The sequence below is a fragment of the Sparus aurata genome, chromosome 1 (assembly GCF_900880675.1).
Source record: "Sparus aurata chromosome 1, fSpaAur1.1, whole genome shotgun sequence".
In the NCBI taxonomy this organism is placed as follows: Eukaryota; Metazoa; Chordata; class Actinopteri; order Spariformes; family Sparidae; genus Sparus; species Sparus aurata.
Window position 1 is genome coordinate 5316752 of NC_044187.1, and position 20036 is coordinate 5336787.

General features: G+C 45.2%; 2 protein-coding genes across 4 annotated transcripts in view; one reads left to right on the top strand and one right to left on the bottom strand.

Moving 5' to 3' along the window:
* Nucleotides 1-15428, bottom strand: part of lcor (ligand dependent nuclear receptor corepressor) — a 90010-nt gene extending 74582 nt beyond the window's left edge. The window contains exon 1 of the mRNA XM_030426899.1: nucleotides 15182-15428. Coding sequence (XP_030282759.1) covers nucleotides 15182-15278 — 97 coding nt within the window. The 5' untranslated portion in view covers nucleotides 15279-15428. The remainder of the gene's footprint in view (nucleotides 1-15181) is intronic.
* The window catches only part of LOC115587496 (MORN repeat-containing protein 4-like), a 118716-nt gene that overhangs the window by 81017 nt on the left and 17663 nt on the right, over nucleotides 1-20036 (top strand). The window contains exons 1-2 of one of the 3 annotated variants that reach the window (XM_030427364.1): nucleotides 17715-17967; nucleotides 18708-18779. In XM_030427364.1, the coding sequence (XP_030283224.1) occupies nucleotides 18713-18779 (67 nt within the window). In that variant the 5' untranslated portion in view covers nucleotides 17715-17967; nucleotides 18708-18712. Of the gene's footprint in view, nucleotides 1-17714; nucleotides 17968-18061; nucleotides 18206-18707; nucleotides 18780-20036 lie in introns of those variants that run through there. The other 2 variants (XM_030427349.1, XM_030427359.1) reach the window with 2 other exon arrangements.

The following is a 20036-nucleotide window of genomic DNA, read 5'->3' on the forward strand; positions in this document are numbered from 1 at the left end:
CTTTGGGGTTGTGGAAGAAAACAAAATATTTGAGGACGTCGTCTCGAAGATTAGTCTCTGGTTTCTGACATTTTTTGGACCAAACAACTGTACATCAATCAATCGATCCAAAAAATAAATCAACAGATTAATCAACGTTGAAATTAATGTACAGTAAAGAAAAAAAGAGAATTTAAAGAGGATGCAGCAGAGAGAAGAGGAGGAGGAGGAGATAAAAATACAAGTGACATTTCTCCTGGTGGTAACGGTGGCGGTGAGCGGCGTTTGTTGCCTGACCTTCAGTTTTATTGCTGTGTGTGTGTGTGTGTGTGTGTGTGTGTGTGTGTGTGTGTGCAGCAGCCTGGTGGGCTTGACACCGACTGAGGGTGACACGGTCACACACAGAGGAGAGCTGAGAGCCTCCAGCTCTGCCAACCAGCCCGGCCCTCACACAGCACAGCTGGCCCTGTCACCTGCACTTATCCCGGCCGACTCCAAGTCTGCACGCACAGTAACTGTGTGTGTGTGTGTGTGTGTGTGTGTGTGTGTGTGTGTGTGTGTGTGTGTGGTGTTGGGTGAAAGCCAGATCCAGAGGCTTGTAAGCGTTCAGGTGCATTAAATAATATTACTGTCCCACTGCACTGTGTCACCATAAATTACCCGGAGGTTGCCAGGTTTGTTGTTGGATACTGATGACTAATGGCCGCTCTAAATCAGAGCTCGTGCTGGAGTTGCAACAACAAGGTCAGGAAGTCTTTGTCCGTGTTTAAAGTTCAGGTCGACCTGACTGGTCGTCTCACACCGGCCGACTGTACGGAAGGAGATGTGGCCAAAAATAATAAAAAGTCTCCTAAAAACCCAGATACAAGTCGGTGCTTTTACACCTGAATGTGTCTGTGGTGAAGATTATTTTACATTCTGTTCCACCACATTAAAATACGTCAGTGAATACCACAATTGTGGGTTTTGAGTTTGTGGTAGTTTATGGTACAGAAGTGTGTCGATGAAGTCAGGCGACCGTCATGTAGTTCATCTATAACATAACATTAGCTTTTTACTCACTGTAAGGATCATTAACTTCTAATCCTAGAATCCAGTTGGGGCTTTTCGTCGAGGGAACCAGGGCGATGCTAACTTCCTGGTTAGCCAAGGTTAGCGCTCTATAGTAGTTCTCCATTTACCTGCTATATTACTCTACACTTGTGTCATATAACCTGATACTGTGATATAATCCAGTTTGAAATCTGAGATGATATTTAGTCAATCGTCAGGATTACAATATAATAGAACCGATGATGTTTTGATGATGCTGCTTCTGTCTTTTAAGGGTGTAATAATGCGACACATTCACTGTGGAGCCCACAGAGAAACATCAGTACGGCAGGAACAAAGGTTACACTTCTCATTTTATGCACAAAGCGACCGAGTCCGCGGGTCGTTATGTGGGACGTAGCCTCTCCGTTACCTCAAGGTGAAGACGCGAGAGAACACAAAAGACTCAGATGTTCCCCGAGACTTCAGCAAACCCAGTTCATCTCTCAGCTGCTTCCACGCTGCCGTGTGCACCGGCAGACAATGATATTTGTTCACACATGAAACGGACACAATAAGCTGCTTCACAAACTCTGATAATTAAGGACGAGAAACCTATGTGACTGTGTACGCCTACGCATCAGCCGCAGTGAGAGCAGCAGGCAGTCTGCAGGAGAGGAGGGAAAAAAGAGAAAAAACGACAGAAAACAGGGTGAATGACAGACTGCAGGTTTGTAGACAAAGAAGTAGAAATGGCTGTTAAGGTGGGAGTTAAGGTGGGATGGAGGCTGGAGAGAAAAATCTGCATCGCTGCTCATCACGATGTCGTTGACCGCTCGCCTGATCGAACGTCGGTATGATGTGATAGCCGTTACGCCAGCTTCTGGCTAACCCTAAACTCAACAGATGAAGAAATTCTAAGACGTCATGTCTGTTGATTTACAAAGATCAAATCCAACAAGGACTCGCTCTAACGTACAGGTGTTGTATCAGCCCAGTCGTGTTTGATGTTCCTGCAAACCGCAGATACGTTAAAGTTCATACCAGCTCACAGTGACGCCTCCAGAGCGCCACATCCAAGTGAATCAGCTGATGATGTAAACATGGCGACCGACTGGTCTCCCATCCTTGTCGCCATCTTTGAGCCGGGCTGTGATGCTGGATTTTTTTTTTTTAAGCGACATGTTGGGACTTCTTCCAGCCGAGTTCGTGCACATTTCGTCAGGAACTGTGTTTTAGAAAACAACCAAGTAGTTTCTGCTTCGTTTGATAAACTGATTAAGAATGATTGCGATTGGTTTGCTGTAGATTTTGGAGCCTGCATGTCACCCACAAGCAACAAACTCTCGTGTGACCAGGAGCTAGATTATGAATTATGTAGCCGACTTCTCTTGTAGATTACTCACGGACACTGAGAAGTGTGCAAGTTTTCCTTTTCAAACAGAAAGAAAGTTGTAGCAGGACGTGTCTGAGTTCATTTGCCGTCCTTCACACTGTGATGTCGACGAGGAATTAATATAACGTGCAACATTTATTCTAGTGACTCCTGCCGCTGAAGATAAAGTCCCAAATAAAAGCACTGTTTGAGAGATATTTGTTCAAAACTACAGCACCCAGGTGTTTTGGAGGGAATCCTTATTTTAATAATACAAGTTTGAATTTTGATCTTTTTATGGGACTCAACCTTGCATTGTTTTCTCCATCTTGGCCACAAAGATTTAACTTACTAGCAGGCTCCACTTCCCATCTTTGACTCTTTCATGATGTTTGTTTGATTTTCTACATTATTTCTGTGTGGCTTTGGTCGCTTCATCCTCTGCTGGCTCCGCGGTGCCATTTCCTCCTCCTCCCGGCTGTGAAGGCTTCGGTTTTGTGATTACAAACCATTCAATTATTTTTTGTACCCGAATATTAAAAAGGAAAAAGAACGGCGTGAATCACCTGCTGTGGCCCGAAGCGGACGACAGCTGCGCTCGAGTGTTTCGACACCACTCATAAAATATGAGCAAAGTGAAAAACAAAACAGGCTTGTTGAAAGTGTCGAGGCAGTTTGCGTCCGTTTATTTTTAATCACGTCGGTGTTTTATGAATTTTAAAAAGGCTCTTTGCCCCCCGAGCTGCCGTTCAAGTCAGACCTCGGTCACCAAACTGTCAGCTTCAAATTCAGACGCTCTCTTGATGTCGCCCTTTTTAATTCTGGACGGTTGATTTCTGCTCTCGTTTATTATCATAAACAAAACTCTAAAGCCCCACCGGCTGAATGTGGAGGCTAAAAGGTGACAGAACAAACTAAATACCGACGCTGTTGCTTTGCTCGTTTGTTACCAGAGGGCTGCGTGGACTGACACCAGGGCAGCGCAGGATGAAAAGCCACAGACTCATTAAAAACAAAAGTTTATGCGGCTTTTGTTAAATAGGAATTAGAATACTTCATCGTTGTCTTTTCTGTTGCTTGTTTGTCGTGTTTAGAGTCACAGACGCACCGGATACAGGGAACTGTACTGTGGTCACGGAGGAGGGAAGTTGGTCCGTTTCTCTCGCTGACGCATCGCAAGTTTTAGCTCGTCACAGACAAAATTAAACAACAGGAACAGTGAGGTCACCACATAGTTTGTTCATTTTTTGGGGGGCGATGACACCTTGAATTCTCTCAGATATCAGAACTGTTATCAGACTTAAAAATATCTTTGAAACAAATCGCTTCACCGCATTTTGCGTTTCATTCACAGACACACAGGAAATGTAAACTCAAAGCTCGACACTCAGACGCCCACAAAGGTTGTTTTTCTACGTTTATTTATATTAAACATTTGGATTTTCCTTTCTGTTGACACATCAGCCTGTATCTGTCATTACGTTCTTGTTCTTTCACTACAGCAATTTGGACAGTTGGATGCATAACCCATTTCTGCAAAGGCACATTTTTAAAACTGACGTGAAGATTTGTCATGACGTCGTCGTCGCATTATTGAGCAATGTTATTGCACATTGTAGATGTTCCTCACATCAGCCCGGCCTCGCTTTTGTTTTCAGCGTGGACAGTTTGGTCCGACTGTGGCAATAAAGGAGAGTTTTAGTTTTAGAAAACGTCGTGCAAACCTCTCGTTATGTCTCAAAGTGTGACGCAGGGAGACGTTCGGCTTTGTTATTATGACCGCCGACCGCTGTTTCATGCGGAGGAACGACAACGATGTGAGTCACGGCCTGCTGCTTCAGAAACCATCACAGGAGAAGACCCGCTGTGTGGTTTTAGCGGCGCCGACACGTCCGAGACCCCCTCCGTGGTCACCGTGTTGTCGAATGCTGCAGCGAAAGGCGATCGCTCAGGAAAAAAAACGAGCTCATTGTGACAGAGCGGAGACGAAGGCTCGTGCTGAGGCTCGCTCGCAGCGTGGAGGTTACATTTGTTTACAAAGATAATTAACCACAGAGAATAAAAGGGTCGGGGTGGTGCTGACAGCCACAGAGACGATGAGCAGGGAAACAGAGCCGAGCAGTACGTAGGCTCAACGGAAGACAAAGGAAAAAGTGAATCTATGCGCGTTTCGATCCGACAGTTGAGTGATTGTAAGGAGCTGGTTATTGTTGACACACACACACTCACACACTGAAGATGTGCACAGAAACAGGTGGATGGAGACGAAACCAAGCGGCGCTCAGAGAGGACGCTGCTGCTTTGTTTTTCATCCTCTGCTCAGTCTGTTCTCTCCAGCCTTTTCCTGCCGGCGCTCGTCGTCTTGACAGGCTGTCAGGCGGAGAAAGACCAAAACACACCACAACAAAAAGGTTTTTGTGGCCATAAAAAAGAACGAGCAAAGCAGAGAAAGGGAGCCGGCAGGACTCAACGCTTTGAGACAGTTTGCGGATTCTCTGTCTCCGCGGAGGACCGGCGAGAAGGAACAGGAAGTGACACGGCGTCGTGGTCGGTGATCAAACTGGTGACTTCTGTGTCAGCGGACGATCGCACCAGTCCCAAAGACTTCTCTTGGTGTTGGTAATCATCCCCCGCTGGTTCACATGGTGATACATTTACCTGGAAACATTCTAACGGTGAAATATAATCTTAGAGCTGGTCGGCTTTGATCGGCCAGTGTCGGCACATAATGAAATTGTGACGCATTGAAAGAATCTTGTTCCCTTAGTCTTTTAAATCAGATTTTTAATTTGAATCCGTTTCAAGGTTTTTATTGTTTTATTTTGGCAAATTTTTTGTTTCCAGAACTCAATTTGTTAAAACAGTTGAAAAGCATTTATTTATTAGGATTAAATATGGCTGAACTTTGTTTTTGGTGTTGCACTGAAGCTCATCCGTCACATCGTAAACAGCAGAATCAGGGTAAATTTCTTTCTAGAAACCTTTTTTCATTGAATCATCTAGGAATTCATGTCTTTGCTGAGCGTCACGTCGGCGCTGTAATCGTTCGGTGCACTTATAAACCACAGCTTCCTGTGTTCGGCGGCGGCAGCAGGGGGTTTTACCTGCGGCGTCTCCTCCGTGTGCGCTCTGGTGTCGAAGGCCACATCATAATGAAGCCCCGTTCAGTCTTTGAATTGCAAATAATTGCTCATTGTCTCCGTGTCGTTTGTCTCTGCGCAGCTCATCTGTCATGTGTCCTCGCAGGGTTTGTTGCATGTAAGCAACACACCTCGCTGAACACTCCCTCCTCTCATCCCCTCCCTCACCGCCTCTCTCTCCCTCTCTCTCTGTTGTTCAGACTCCCCCATTTGTCTCTCTCCCTCCCACCCCTCCCTCCCTGCACGCCTCTCTTTGAGGAACTCCTTCTCCCAGGGTGCACCTGTAGGCAGCAAGCTTGGCACAATGCCATGCCCAGCGGGTACGCAGTCTTTAAACAAACATGCCCACATTAAACCCCGTCACTTCACACACACACACACACACACACACACTATTACCCGTGTGTGTGTGTCTGTGTGTGTGTGTGTGTGTGTGTGTGTGCTTTCACATTTAATATCGTGTTTACTCCACGTTATTGTTTCTCTCTCTGCTCTTACTGACCTGTGATCTGTACAGAGACTCTTCGGGGATGTCAGAGTCGGAGTCGCACATTTTGCTCTCTGATAAATTGTCTTAATTACATTTTATCTTTAAATTTAAATCATCACACACACACACACACACACACAGCTGTTGTTCTGTTTGTATATTTCCAGTCGTTTGACAGTCTTATGAATGGTAAGAGCCGGACTGTGTCACTTTCTACAGAGATTATAATAAGAATATCTTTCATCTAACAAATAAAAAGTTGAATTCATACGTAATAAAATGCAGCAATGCTCAGTTCAGTTCAATCCACCACCACCACCGCAGGAGCTAACGTGACCTAGCTTACGTTACCGACTCAACTATCGACCGTCTTTCTCCACCGTCACCTTCCTTAACTTTAATCATATGGTGTCAGAAAAATGTGAGAACATGGCGAGAAATCCCCAGAAACCCCAAAAGGTGGCATCTTCAAGTCGATGACCCAGAGACACTCATTACACAATGAGATGAACCTGGGAGACGTTAGTTGTTGTTGCTGTAGTCTGAACACGGACGCATCACTTCCTGCTGCTGCACCAGAGTTTGCTTTAGACTTAATTTCTCATCAATCAGCGAACAAGATAATAAGACATTTATCCAAATGACAGAGTTGCAGATTATTCCTGTAATGATTCGGAGCAGCTGCCCGCGGACTGTCCCTTTAACTGAACCATGACAGCTTAACACTGCTTAACCGACCGCTCAGCTCCATTATTATCTCATTAGCTGGTTCCTCTCGTTCAGGAATATGCCGGAGTGCCATTTAGTATTAATTAATTGTTAATGACGCACACTTTTACTTCAAATCCATTAATACTGAATACTGAGGGAGACTTCCTTCATTAAACTAATACGGCTTCCCTGAGTCTAATCATCACGACTGAACCTGAAGGCATCGCCGCACAGAAAGTCCTCCCCCTCCAAAACATGGAGGTCAAAACCTGGTCCTTACAAAAAACACACACACACACACAATTGAAGAAATACTACTGAAAGCAAATTGCTCAAATATGACCTTCCACACAAAAGCAGCCATTATTGAGAAACCAGGAAGAATTCTATGAAGGCGGGTCCATGTAAACATTCCTGCCGCTCCAAAAGCCTTGACACCTCTCACCAATCCTGTGCGAGCATGTGTGTGTGTGTGTGTGTGTGTGTGTGTGTGTGTGTGTGTGTGTACACTCCAAACACAAATGCTATGGTGCATGAGCCCACATGGCGTCTGTATCCGAAAGAACTGTACCAAGGAGGTCAGGTGGCTCGCATAACAAAAGGAGCGCACACACACACACACACACACACACACACACACACAATGGAACGCTTACATAAATTTTGGGTCGTGTCAGGGACGCCGTGTACAAAGTTAAAGGAAGTGGAGGACTTTGGTCGCTGCGTGAGTGAAGGGAAGAAAAGAGGGAGAGATATCTGGAGATTTGAAGCCTGTAAAGAGATAAAACACTTCTGGACTCAAGAGGTTAAAACATCTGCAAACATTCATGTTTCAAACACTGTAGTAGAAGAAAGTTTGTTTTAAGGTTGTAAGACCTGAGATCTGAGAAAACACGACACCATATCTCACTTAGTTACATTATTAAAGCAGCATTATGTACAGCGACTTGTAATCGGGTGGATAGTATTTCTGTCTCGGCCACTTCGCGCTTCATCACTTGTTCCTGTAACTTCAGCGAGACGTCAGGATCACAGCGCGAAGAGCTTCACGGCACTCACACCGAGTGGAAGTCAAACATCAGCCTATAAATATCAAGAAGTCCGTCTTTATCGTCGACATCGCCGGCCTATTAGCTGAACAGCGGCCTCGCGGCGCCTCTCGTCACTCTGCCGGCTGGAGGATAAATTTAGTTAAATGACTGCGTTTGTAGTTTGTGACTCGCAATATCCTGCAGAATAATGAGGAAGCTCAGCGCACAGCGTGTAATCAGCCGTACACAAAACACACCCGCAGAGACGCTCAAAACCACGATACAAAAGGCAAAACTGCATCTTTGTTTTGAAACCGTCAAACAGAATACATTTTAGGATGTGAAGGACGTGACTTCTTATTGATAAATCTGCTGGATGTGTTCTTGATCAATCAGTGACTGTTTTTGTTCTATAAACTGTTTTTAATTTGCACATCTAAGAATCCAAAACACCCTGATTTCCATTCATTACTCCAGGAGACATTTGAAGAAGGTGCCAACTTTGGATGTTTTGGCATTTTAACTTCAAACACTGTTAGTTGAAATTGTTGCACACTAATTTTATCTCCTTCTGCTCATTGATTTAATAAAAACAAGACATGCAGGTGAAGAAACAGATGTTAAACTGAGTTGTTGGACCAGTTTCATCAAAATCTAACAACAGATTCTTTTTGGCCTCTTGTGGTTCCCGTACATTTCTCTCTAAAGATGCTCCAACACTGAAAAACAACAATTAAAAAGTTTCCCTTTCCCCGTCAGACACAGCGTGAAGGTCTCATGGGAGGAAAAACTGCAAAAACACTCCGCAAAAATAAAACTAAATACAACAAAGCAGCATCTTTTTATGACAGATAACAACAGAATGACAACAGTCTCGTCTCCTGAGACTCAAAAATAGTTTGTTCTTTCAGAGCTGTCACACTCGGCTGCTTTTAACAGGCTGAAAAACAAAAAGGCTCCTTTTTCTAAAATATATGCCTCGTTTCTCAAGAGCCTGCAAAAAACAACATGAAACAGTTTAGTCCTCAAACAGATTCGGGCTCGAGGCGCGAGTCCGTTTAGTGTTGTTCTCCTGCAGAGGAGCTCTGGGCTGAAGGGTTCCACCACACTATTATAGAAGACAGAGATAAAGTAGCTCCATCAAACTGCACAAAACGAGTTCGATCCACGCGGTACACACTCAGTCGATCAGTTCCAGTCCAGCTCACGACCGCAACGATAAAGGAAACTCAAGACTCAAGACAGCGTTTGACTGAGGACGCTCGCAAAAACAGCAGCACTGCGTCTGCGCTCCCGACGGCTTTAAAAAGTCGAAAGACAACCTTCGAGGAAAAGTACATTTGAACACCTCTTAGTCAGAATTCATACCCTGACGTCTCGATACGGTCAGACATGTTTTGGCGTGGTGCACCTGGAGGACGTTGAGAGTTTGACGTTTTGACCTCCGCTGTTGATTCGACCGACAGACTCCAGAAACACCAGCTGGACACGATGACGCAGACTTTACAACGAGACACACTCGCTGCCAACAAACTCAGTGTGCCCGAAAAACCTTTAAATCAGAGTAAACTGTGACATCAGACAAACTAACCCTTACAGATTAGTCACCGCAGAAGACAACCATGCCAAAGTTTGTTCTTAAGCATCAAGCAGCAAAGAAGAAGTTGAACGTCCTGCAATGTGACCGCATCATTCAGCCCTCTGGTACACTCTCTCTCTCTCTCTCTCTCTCCATTGGGAACAATTAAAAAAAGACCCTGACGCTCATGAAAATAAAAAAACACACCCGCCTGTAGAGGATGAAAGGAGCAGGTGTGTAACCAGAACCGCGGCAGGTTGAATCCTCCTGGCAGTTCAGATAAATGTGCGTTAGCGTTGTTTGAACGTGAGTCAGGACGTCGCTAGAAAAAGAGCGGAGCACTCGGTGGACGTTTTCTGGATAAACAGAAGTTCACACACACTCTCACACACACACACACACACACACACACACCTTCTGTCAACATTCACTCAGTGCCAGTGGTGTATTTTCCTTTTCCACAGATTGCAGTCAAACCCCCCCAACACCCCAAAGAGAGCAGCCCTCCTCCCACGGGGCTCCTGGTTGGCAAGGATCGGCCCCCGAGATAGCTCCACACTCACACACACACACACACACACACTCACACACACACACACACATTACTGTCAAGCAGGGTGTGTGTGTGCATGCATATGTAATGAAAAGAGTGCACAGAGATTTACAGTGTTGGCACCCGGTCCGGTCAAATGGGTGGACCGCTGCCACTTTCCCCCACCGGCTCCCGACAAATGTGCCATGTTTTGTTTTCCTTTTTCAAAAAGAAAAAAAAAAAACCCATGAAAGAAGAATTAGCAAGATGAGAAAGTAGCAGGCAGATCTCTGGAGACGTCCATCTGTCCATTACTGAAATAAAAGCCATCAGCTCAGGGAGGGTGGAGGGTGGAGGGTGGAGGGGGTTCTGTTGACTGGATAAGACGAGGATTTGACTCTAAGTACCAGTGGGTAATCGAGGGACTAGATAAACAGATAGATGGACGGATTGAAGGAAAATCAGGAAGATCTGTTCGGTTAATGACACTCTAAACCAAAATGGATGATCTCAAGCGGCGCTATTTAAAGTGTGAGGTATAGGCGCTGTGGACTCTACCCACGCTGTCAGATCCTCAACAAAAGCAGCGCCATCGTCTCCGACTCGTTCGATAATCAGCTGTAAACAAAAAGGAAATAAAGTGGAAACATGCAGCTCGAGGCAGCGACACAATCATGTGATGGTGCTGAACAGCGGCGGGGAGCAAAGAACGAAGAGCTGCAACGATTAGTTTGTTACTCAGTCAGGTTGATAGTCTTTGTTTGAATCCCTAACTTCTCTGTTCCCATTACGAATGTCTGCTGGTTTCTTTACGTTCTCCAGGTTCAGGACTTTCGAACGAGACATTTGATGGCATCAACTCTGCTCTGGGAAACTCAGACGGACTATTTTCTGACGTTTTATAGATTAAAAGGAGAATCATCATAATAATCATCATAAGGGCGACGAGGAGCTAGCTAAGTGCTAAGTTAGAAGCTATATTTTTATGAAACAATATCTTGCAGTCTGCTCCATGCCGCCATTTTGGCCATATTTCGCTGATGTATCTCATGAGAGTTCCTGGTTTGACACATTAAAAGATAGATAAACGAGCCTTATTGGGCCTTGCTGAACTTCCAAGCTCTTAATAGCTCATTAGCAATATTTATTTATGCTAAAACAGGCTAGTAAGAGTTAGCAGTTTACTGTCGATTGGTACGGCGTGTTATTCATTCTTGAACATCTAGGTTAGCCACTTTTATTGAGGAAATACTTGTAAATGTATTGCATCAGTGCAGCGATTGTGCAAATCTAGCACTGATGCAAAAACCCTTTAACCATCACCACTGGCAGTCTCACTCGCTGACTTCCAGCAGTGTCCACGGTGCGTTTACAGGCTACAGCCACAGGTATTAAAAGTGAAAACCAGCAGAAAAGTATGTAAAATGTTTCTCGGTTCATCATCAAACCTTCTCAACCTGTTCAAAATGAGCCTTGGTCTTGAAATAAGTACCCAGATAACCACAACATGGAGCGATTTAGTCCTCCCTACGTTGTAGCTGCGCTCACATTTCCTGGCGTCGTCTCCGTGTTAGAAGCCTCGCCTGAGAGGAGCTTCGGTCTGGAAGTAAAGAAGCAATCTGCCGCTCAGACTCACACCTCTCCCTCTCTCTCCCGCACAGTCTGTCTCTCTCCAGCACTGCCACAACCTCTCTGCAATCAAATTAGCTGCACTCCTCTCCACCCAGAATGTGTGCCAGAGGAATCAGCAGTTGGGCTGTAATTGCTACCATCTAATAATGTTAACCTTTCTATGGCATATAGGCCCCGTACTTTATTATCGGCGGAGAGCGCGGCGAGGGGAGATGATGATGATGCGGGGCCGTGTCGACAAGCTGCATCCTTTCACATCACCAGGAACTGTTACATACTGCAAGATGTCCACCTTTGTTACCTGACCTTCTGAGGCCGAGATGTCTCCAACCTAACGATCACTTTGTCCTTTCTAACACGGCTGTTATGAAAAAGGGTATGACACAAAACATACGAGGTGATTTCATCTTCACTTTTGTTAATTTTCTCGAGAATTTTAAGCATTTATCTTAATGAAAACAGTCGCTTGCATTCAGGTGGCTGTCGCCTATGAGCGGCTACAAAGGTCTGACTGTTTGGCCTTGGCGGAGGTATGCACTCTACTGAGTGCCATTCTAGTTATTGTGTTGCTGATATCAACACTGAAAGCAAGTGTCGTCAAGAACCGTTGGCAACGTGGAGCTCGGGCTGCTGCGGTTAGCTGATTAGCCGATAAGTTCATTGAAAGAAATGTAAAGTATTTTTCCGAATTAATTGTTTCAGTACATTTTCAAGCAGGAATGTCAAACATTTACTGGTTCCAGCTTCGTAAACATGAGGATTCGCTGCTTTTCTGTATCACTGATGACAGTAAACAAAGAGTCTTTGAGCTTGAGCATTTTTAAAAACGTTTTATGGTATTTTATAGACTTAACAGTAAAAACAATCAGCGGATTAATCGATTAAAATTGGAAAATTACATGTTGCAGCCATAAATTCCTTAAATCAAGAGCTGTTTTTAACATCGTGCCTTCTTCCAACTAACAGAAAAAGATGTTTTAAAGATATCTTGAGTTGAAACTGTTAGTTAATTCATTAATTAGTCTATTTTCCAATCAGATTGCCAAATGTTTCCTATCGTCAGTCTGCTTTTCTTTGTCTGACATGATTATATATTCAACACGTTTCGATTTTGAACTCCTGCTCAGACAAAAACAAGATATTTATGACAACTTTATGACGTTTTATCACCTAAATCATCGTTACTTTCAACTCTAATAACACCAAAAGCCCACACGAACAGGACGGCTGATAAATAAAACAGAACGGACTGCTTCAACACTTCTCACACACTCTGCATCCCTCGACATTTCAGAAGCGACGCACTTTCGGGAAACAAACTCTGGAGCCGGTCAGAAAACAAACGCGCCTCATGATGTTCCAGTTCTCCAGCCGATTAGCCTTCAAACAAATAAACATGTCAGACTTCAATCCGAGGGCTGATAACCGCCCCGGCCCTAAAACCCGTCATGCATAGCGAGCCAGCGAATGTTAACAACCAGAAATGAGGAAATATGCCGAACTAACACACAGCCTCCACACACACACACACACACACACACACACACACACACACACACACTCACCGAGAGCTAAAGCAAGCTGTAATATCCAACTGTGAGTTCATTATTCTGCTTGGTGGTATTTGTATCCCCTCTCCGTATCATCGTCATATTACCAGATGGAATCAAGGTGCATACGGCGAGCTGACCGTGTATTTATCACGCTGGTGGTATCTATCTCGACTTCAGCATGATTACAGTGTTCCTACAGGGACCTACAGTCTCACACATCCCCTCCCAGTGTTTATTACAGGTTTACATGCAGCTCCTTTTCATTATAGGGGAGCTGCAGCCAAAATGTGTCACACTTTTTTAAACAGAAGGGAGCAAAAAACGCTAATTCCTCTGCTGCTTTTACCTCAAAGCCAGTGACCCACAAAATCACTAAAACAGCACTAATTAGGCTATAAATGTAGGCAGAAGCAGGACACAGCGCAGGCAGCGCTCGTCAGTGATGTGTGGCGGCAGAAAAATAGGCTAACTCGCTTTTCAGGAGTCGCAAAACACATTTTTGATGTTAAAATCTGTCAGCTGATCGTCACGATCGAGGAAAAACAGCCTTCAGTGTCCTGTTGTTTACACTGCAGCTGTGGTTCCTTATGGCTTTATGCTGATCACACCGACTGGAGGTCAGAGATTAACCAACCTTTTAATTCAACACTGCGTCTCCTCATTGGGAGGGTTTCAGTTTTTTTTCTTGCTAAAAAAAAAAAAAAAAAGAAATCCCCACTGGCCTGCTGGGAATCAGGCCATGTGAGTTATTATAAAGCGGTCGGATGGGTAAGTAGGTGACAGGTCAACGCTCAACAGCTGGACAGAAGTGCATCCAAAAACACAAGAGTGGAGCTGCAGCACCCCGGCACTGCTGCTGGTGCTGCTGCTGGTGCTGCTGCTGGTGATGGTGGTGATGGTGCAATAAAAGCCAGATTAGGAGCCGAGCAGAGAGCCGAGGAAACCAAGAGAGGTTGGGAGATCAGAGGAGAAGAGTGGATGATAATCTTGCCATAACATCGGGATAGGTCAATGTAACCGGATTAAACTGAGCTAATGAAATACACCAGAAATGGAGGAGTGGGGGAGGAGGAGGAGGAGGAGGAGGAGGAGGAGGGGCAGTGGGTGTGAGAGATGTATAGATGAAGAAAATCCAAAACACAAGCGGACATGAAGTAATGAGGAGAGCAGGGAGAGCTTCACAACTGGACCTGTGATGAGTAACAACAGGACAAAGACTGACACATGTCATGGCTGCTGCTCTGACCTGAGACACACACACACACACACACACACACACACACACACACACACTGCTCTGTCATGTGCATTCAAAGCATCACAAATATGTCTTCATGATCAAACTGCGCCCGACGGCAGAGTTTTTCCACCGCAGCCAGGAGCGTCGTTTTCAACAAGTACCGAGGCCGAGCGCAGAGGCTTCCCTCCCTGCCCACCCCTCCTCCCCCTCCTCCTCCCCCTCCACCTTCCGCCTCAAAATACAAAATTATTTCCTGACATTTCCCCCAATGCAGCAATGCGCGCTCCCAAAAGCTCATTTCTAGGGAAGTGCAGGGGGAGGAGGAGGAGGAGGAGGAGGAGGGGGCGTCATGTTTGGAGACTGAGAGCGCGCACCGCCTCCCCTCCGACCAAAAACTCAACCCGGCGGCGCGCACTCGTGCACGGGCCTGCCTATAGCGGGGCAGCTGATTGGCCGAGGCGCAGCTCCATCTGCACACGTGACATGCTCCTGCTTACAATAAACAAACAGCCATAGAATAACATATAAAACATCTCCAGCGGCCCCGAACAGCCGACACACCGCCGCAAACTAAAAGTCAAGAGCCCAACAGGACACACACTCAGAGCGCGCAGGTGTAACACCTGCCGACCCGCCCGACACCAGCCCAGAAAGTTCGAGCTCAATATCTTTTTGGCTGTGTCCGGTGGGAGGCAGGCGGCGCCAGGCAACAGCCGTGCGTAACAAAAAAAATGACAGCTCCATGGGAGCCTATAGGTTTTTTCCAGTGGACATTACAGCCGCGGCTCTCTGCGCCCTCCACTCCCCAAATAAACAAGTCCAACAGCCCCCGGCACCGTCCGGACCCCGCCACACACACGCGCACACACAATGCCAAGAGAGCTTACCTACACAGTGAATGAGTTTGTGCCTCCAAGAGTCAAGTTCCTGCCGAAAGCCGCGCCTCTCTACCGTGCATTGCTGCCTTTTGCACAGACTCGCCATTTTCTATCGGCCCCTCCCGTGGGCGCGCACATACTGCTGGGTGCTTCCCTGCGCGCACGTCACCGGTGGTTTTTATTCTAGGGCTGGGTGGAGTGAGATATGAGGGGGACGGGGCTGCAGCATCCCCCTTTCTATAGCGCTCGTTTGTCCCACCCACCAAAAGCTCCCCCTCCTCCTCCTCCTCCCCCTCCTCCATCCCTCCCAGCATCTCTGCGCGAGGATGTGCTGTCATTGGTCGTTTAATGGGATGTTTGTCTGTTTTAATGTTGTGCAGGACGCAGCACATGGCGCCTGTGCTCCAAATTTGCCACGGCTCAGGGCTATGTGTGTCAAAGGGCGCGGGTGTGCCGGGGATTTAAGACAGAAATGCGCATAAAGACACTGCATTGTTTAAATTAGCAGATATGTTATTAGTGCAGCTCGACAGGCTAAACGAGCTGCAGTCAGAGTCAGGCTGCGTGCACACAATGAGCCTCTGTTATCAAAAACATGCTTCAGTGTCACTTTATGAAAATCAGAACAGCCTGAAGCTGCACGGACCCAAAAATCCCCCCGAAGTCCCCAAGAGCTCACCCCAGGAAACATTCACTCCCACCAGATACTACTCTCATACCCTCATTTAACCAATTAAAGGATTACTACAAGGTCTGGTTAAATGGATCATGGTGCTTTTTGTTACTGAGTGGTCTTAATTGAATTAATAAATCGGCTGCTTTCACGTGTCTTTGCATCTTTTTTCCACGGCTGACATCCGGAAAGATTCTACAGAACTGACATGTAGGTCCAGGTTTCTCCTCACGAGCCCACCACAAAAGTAAAACAACATGTAGAATTTTAATTTTGGTTTCTGTTTTTTTCACCCAAAGATTTATATAAACTTTAAACAATCTGAACACAACATTACTGATAAACTAATGAGTCGTTGACTTCTTCCCGGCCACGTCTTGGCGATGACTCGTTCTGCTCAGTCGCCTCCTGGATCCACACACTTTATTTATATTATATTATAATTTGCATCTATCTGTCAATGCCAATTGGAAACTGTGATTTGTTTCTGTTCTGTTCTGCAACATCTATTACACATCTGTCTGTCCTGGCAGATGGATCCTCCTCTGTGGCTCACCCTGAGGATCTTCTTTTTCTCCTGTTAGGTTGTTTTTGTCTTTCTGAACATGGAAAGTTTCTCCTCAATCAAATCGAGTGTCTGAGCACAGAGGAGGAGGTGGTTCACTGTACAGACTGTAAAGCCCACTGAGGCAATGTGATTGTGAGTTTAGGCTTCATAAAGCGTGTTAAAGTTTTGGTTCCCATCATTCAGATGTTTTTTCGACATCTTCTTCTTGCTGCCAGGAACAAAACTCTGACTGAGAAATACTGAATCCTGGTGTAAAACTACTGGGACTTCACAAAAAGTTTATATATTCCCATAGTTTCTAAAACCACATGATCTCAGCTGTCAAAATACACTTTAATAACAATACACACAACACAGCAGGTGGTCTATGAGCTCGAGGACTGTCTTCATATTATCAAACTCAAGAAGAACTTATAGCTTAAAGATAACTCTGGACGGGTAATCAGCTGTGCTCTGTCCCCGTCAAATCAACAAACACATGATTAAATAAACAATAAATAAATAAACATCTGTTTGATTATTTTTAATGAACCAAACAAACCTCAGCCGTGAGATTTTGCTGGCTTCATCCAAAATCTTTCTTCATTCATTCTCCATATCGTATGGTATTCCTTAAGTGTTATAAAAAACAATAACAACAGTAAAAACTAAACAATGTAATTAAAAGGTAAGATATAGAAGAGACTCGTATATACATATGAACATAATATTGTGCAAAATTAACATGTAAGATGACATAAAAACATAAAATATATAACATGACACACAACGTAAATAAAAGGTAACCAGAGGAACCAGTGCCACCAGGAGACATAATAAACCTTTCATTTGACATCCTACAGAATAAAAAGAGTAAAAACACAGATAAATAAAATAGCATTATTAATTAATAACGTACATTAATAATCAGATATCATATGTTTGTCTGTGAAGAAGTAGGAGCTGCTGTCACTGATGAGTTTGATAAGAAACATGGAGTTTTATGTTGATCTTTGGCTAAATCTGATTTATTTATTTTCTTTTTTCTGTCTTTTAGCTTCACACTGAATTAAATCCGTATTGGCTTTAAATCCATACCATCTCATCGAACCGAGCCAGGCAGAACTATAAATCAAGTTCCATAAAAGTGGCCCAAACGCGGGTCTAATCACCAAATTGAAACATGAAATGACACGCTGTCATTAACAGCAAGCTCGGCTGCCTCTTTACAGTCGCGCGGAGGCGGCGGGCAGCACATAAAAGACAGAAAAAAAGGCAAGGGCGAATGTTTTTAACGGGAGGAGCACTCCGGCTAATGAAGTCGTTGAACCCGTTGCCCTCGACAAAGATGTCTCCCGCGGAGGGGCTGGACACAGCGGCCAATGGGAGAGCGCCTTGAGACGGAGTGGAGCAGCGGCAGCCAATCACGTCGCGGCACCTTGGAGAGTCGCTGAGGCAGCTAGCATAAACGGGAAAAAAGCTAAATAGTCGCTGAGAGGAGCAGAAATCCTCCAACTGCCGCGTTGTTTTCAGTGATGTAGAGACAAAGGACCGAGTTTCTGTGTGTTCGAACAGGTAAAGCGTTTATGTTTCTCTCCACGTCAGCTCTCTATGTGTGTGTGTGTGTATGTGTGTGTGTGTGTTTTCGGAGGCTGTCAGTGTCATGCCGGCAGGATGAAAGGGATTTGGGCGCCGTTACTGTGGCAACATTAGATGGAGGATACACACTCCCTCCTTCTCCTCCTGCACGGTGACAGCGCGCCTGATGGCATCCGAGCGATAATTCAGCCTGATGAGGAACAGGCCTCTGATGGTGTGTGTAGTGTTGATGAAGCCTGGACGTGTGTGTGTGTGTGTGTGTGTGTGTGTGTGTGTGATGCTCCTGGTCGACGGCACTTTTGTCCACAGGCTCATTCTCAAACAAACCGAGAGGAGAGGAAACAGTAAACACAGCAGCTCAGCGTGGACCAGAGTGAAACTGGAGAATTCAACTTGTCAGACAGCTGAAAGGAAACAAGCGGGAAAACTAAAGGGGATGTTTTCCCACAAGAACACACAGATAAATGAACAATAACACCTGAGATGAGGGGAGGGGAGGGGGGGATTTGTCACAAACAGGTGAGGTATCAGCACCTGCACATTCCAGGTGATGCACTGTTAGAAATGCAGTGAAGGCAACACACACCCAACACACAGCTGTTTAAATGGAAGTTTGCACACTTTTGCCGTTGCTGCACATTTCACGCTGGTATAAAATGTATTGAAATCTCCAGGTTTTACATGACGGTTTCTGTTGTGTTGTCGTGTGCCGGCAGGACCCATGACCCTGACACGAGGCTCCTTCAGCTACTCCAATGGCGAGGAGTACCACGGCGAATGGAAAGAAGGCAAGACCGACCTGCAACACTCACCTGTCCATCCTCCATCCACTCGGCCACAATTGCATGCATGTTTTTTAATGCCATTAACACCAGAATGCATGTAAGTCACTCCCATGTAAATGTCACACTTGCACTTGATTCATGTAATGAAGCTCTTGCGTGAAGTGAAGACTAACGACAGTATACAGACTTTATTTGCATTAAGAGACACCAGTCAGGACATGTTCAGCCTGAAGGCGTCACATTGAGTATGTTGGTGAAGAAGTCAGCGCTGTTACAGTAAAGATTCATGCACGTCTGTAACAGACAGAGTAGAAGACGTAGAGGAACTGAAAAGGGAAAAAAACTGCAATAAGCTTCAGTGAAGAAGAAACAAAACTAGTGACCTCTGCAATCCACGAGAGAAAAATGGAGCGAGGTCTTCAGGAATGTTTTTTCATTCCTGAAGCCAAGCGAGTTGTAATTATAATGTAACCCTTACCTGACAGAGCAGCTTCTTCTTCTTCTTCTTCTTCTTCCTCTTCTTCTCTTGGAGTGGAAACAGCTGATCAGTTGAGTCAGTTAAATAATTGCTTCATCATAAAGGTGTTTCTATCTATCTCCACTCAGGTGTATTAACTCTTTTTTTTTTTTGGAAAAAGGAAAAAAAAAACAGTCACCTTGCGAGGAAGACGGACTCTGACTACGCGATCACCTCGAGAAGCCAAAACAACAATGGCGGCTCCTCGAGATGTGAGCGTAGCTGCTGTAGCATCAGTTATATCAGAACTGTAGAGTTTATTTCATTGAAAGAAGAGTAAAGAACGGCGCTGAAGGCTCCTCTCTCAAGTGGCTGCAACAAGAGTTTGATGCACCAACTGGTTCTAGTGTTGGTGGTGCGCCGCTACTGTTGATCTGATTGGTTGAAGTCGGCCTGGGATAGACGGTTATAGCAAGATAATTAGTCCGATCAGGTATTTTTAATGAAAGGGGCTGCCTGTTTCCACAAACGACGGTTCTGTGTAACAATTTTGCGTTAAAGGACGAGTATTTAAAGGAATTGTGTAACAATGGACAGAATTTGAGTAGTTGGGTCTATTTGGTGAGAGCATTTCGAGTTGACTTACTGATTGTAATCTGAAGTCAAGAACAGACAACAACCATTTTACAATATTTAGCGTTTGGTTTGCACATCGGTTGGAGCCGCTCCGTACACAGTTTGCCTACGTGTTATCTGATTCATGTACAGACACGTAGGGCGAACTGGAGCACCCCGCTCTTTTC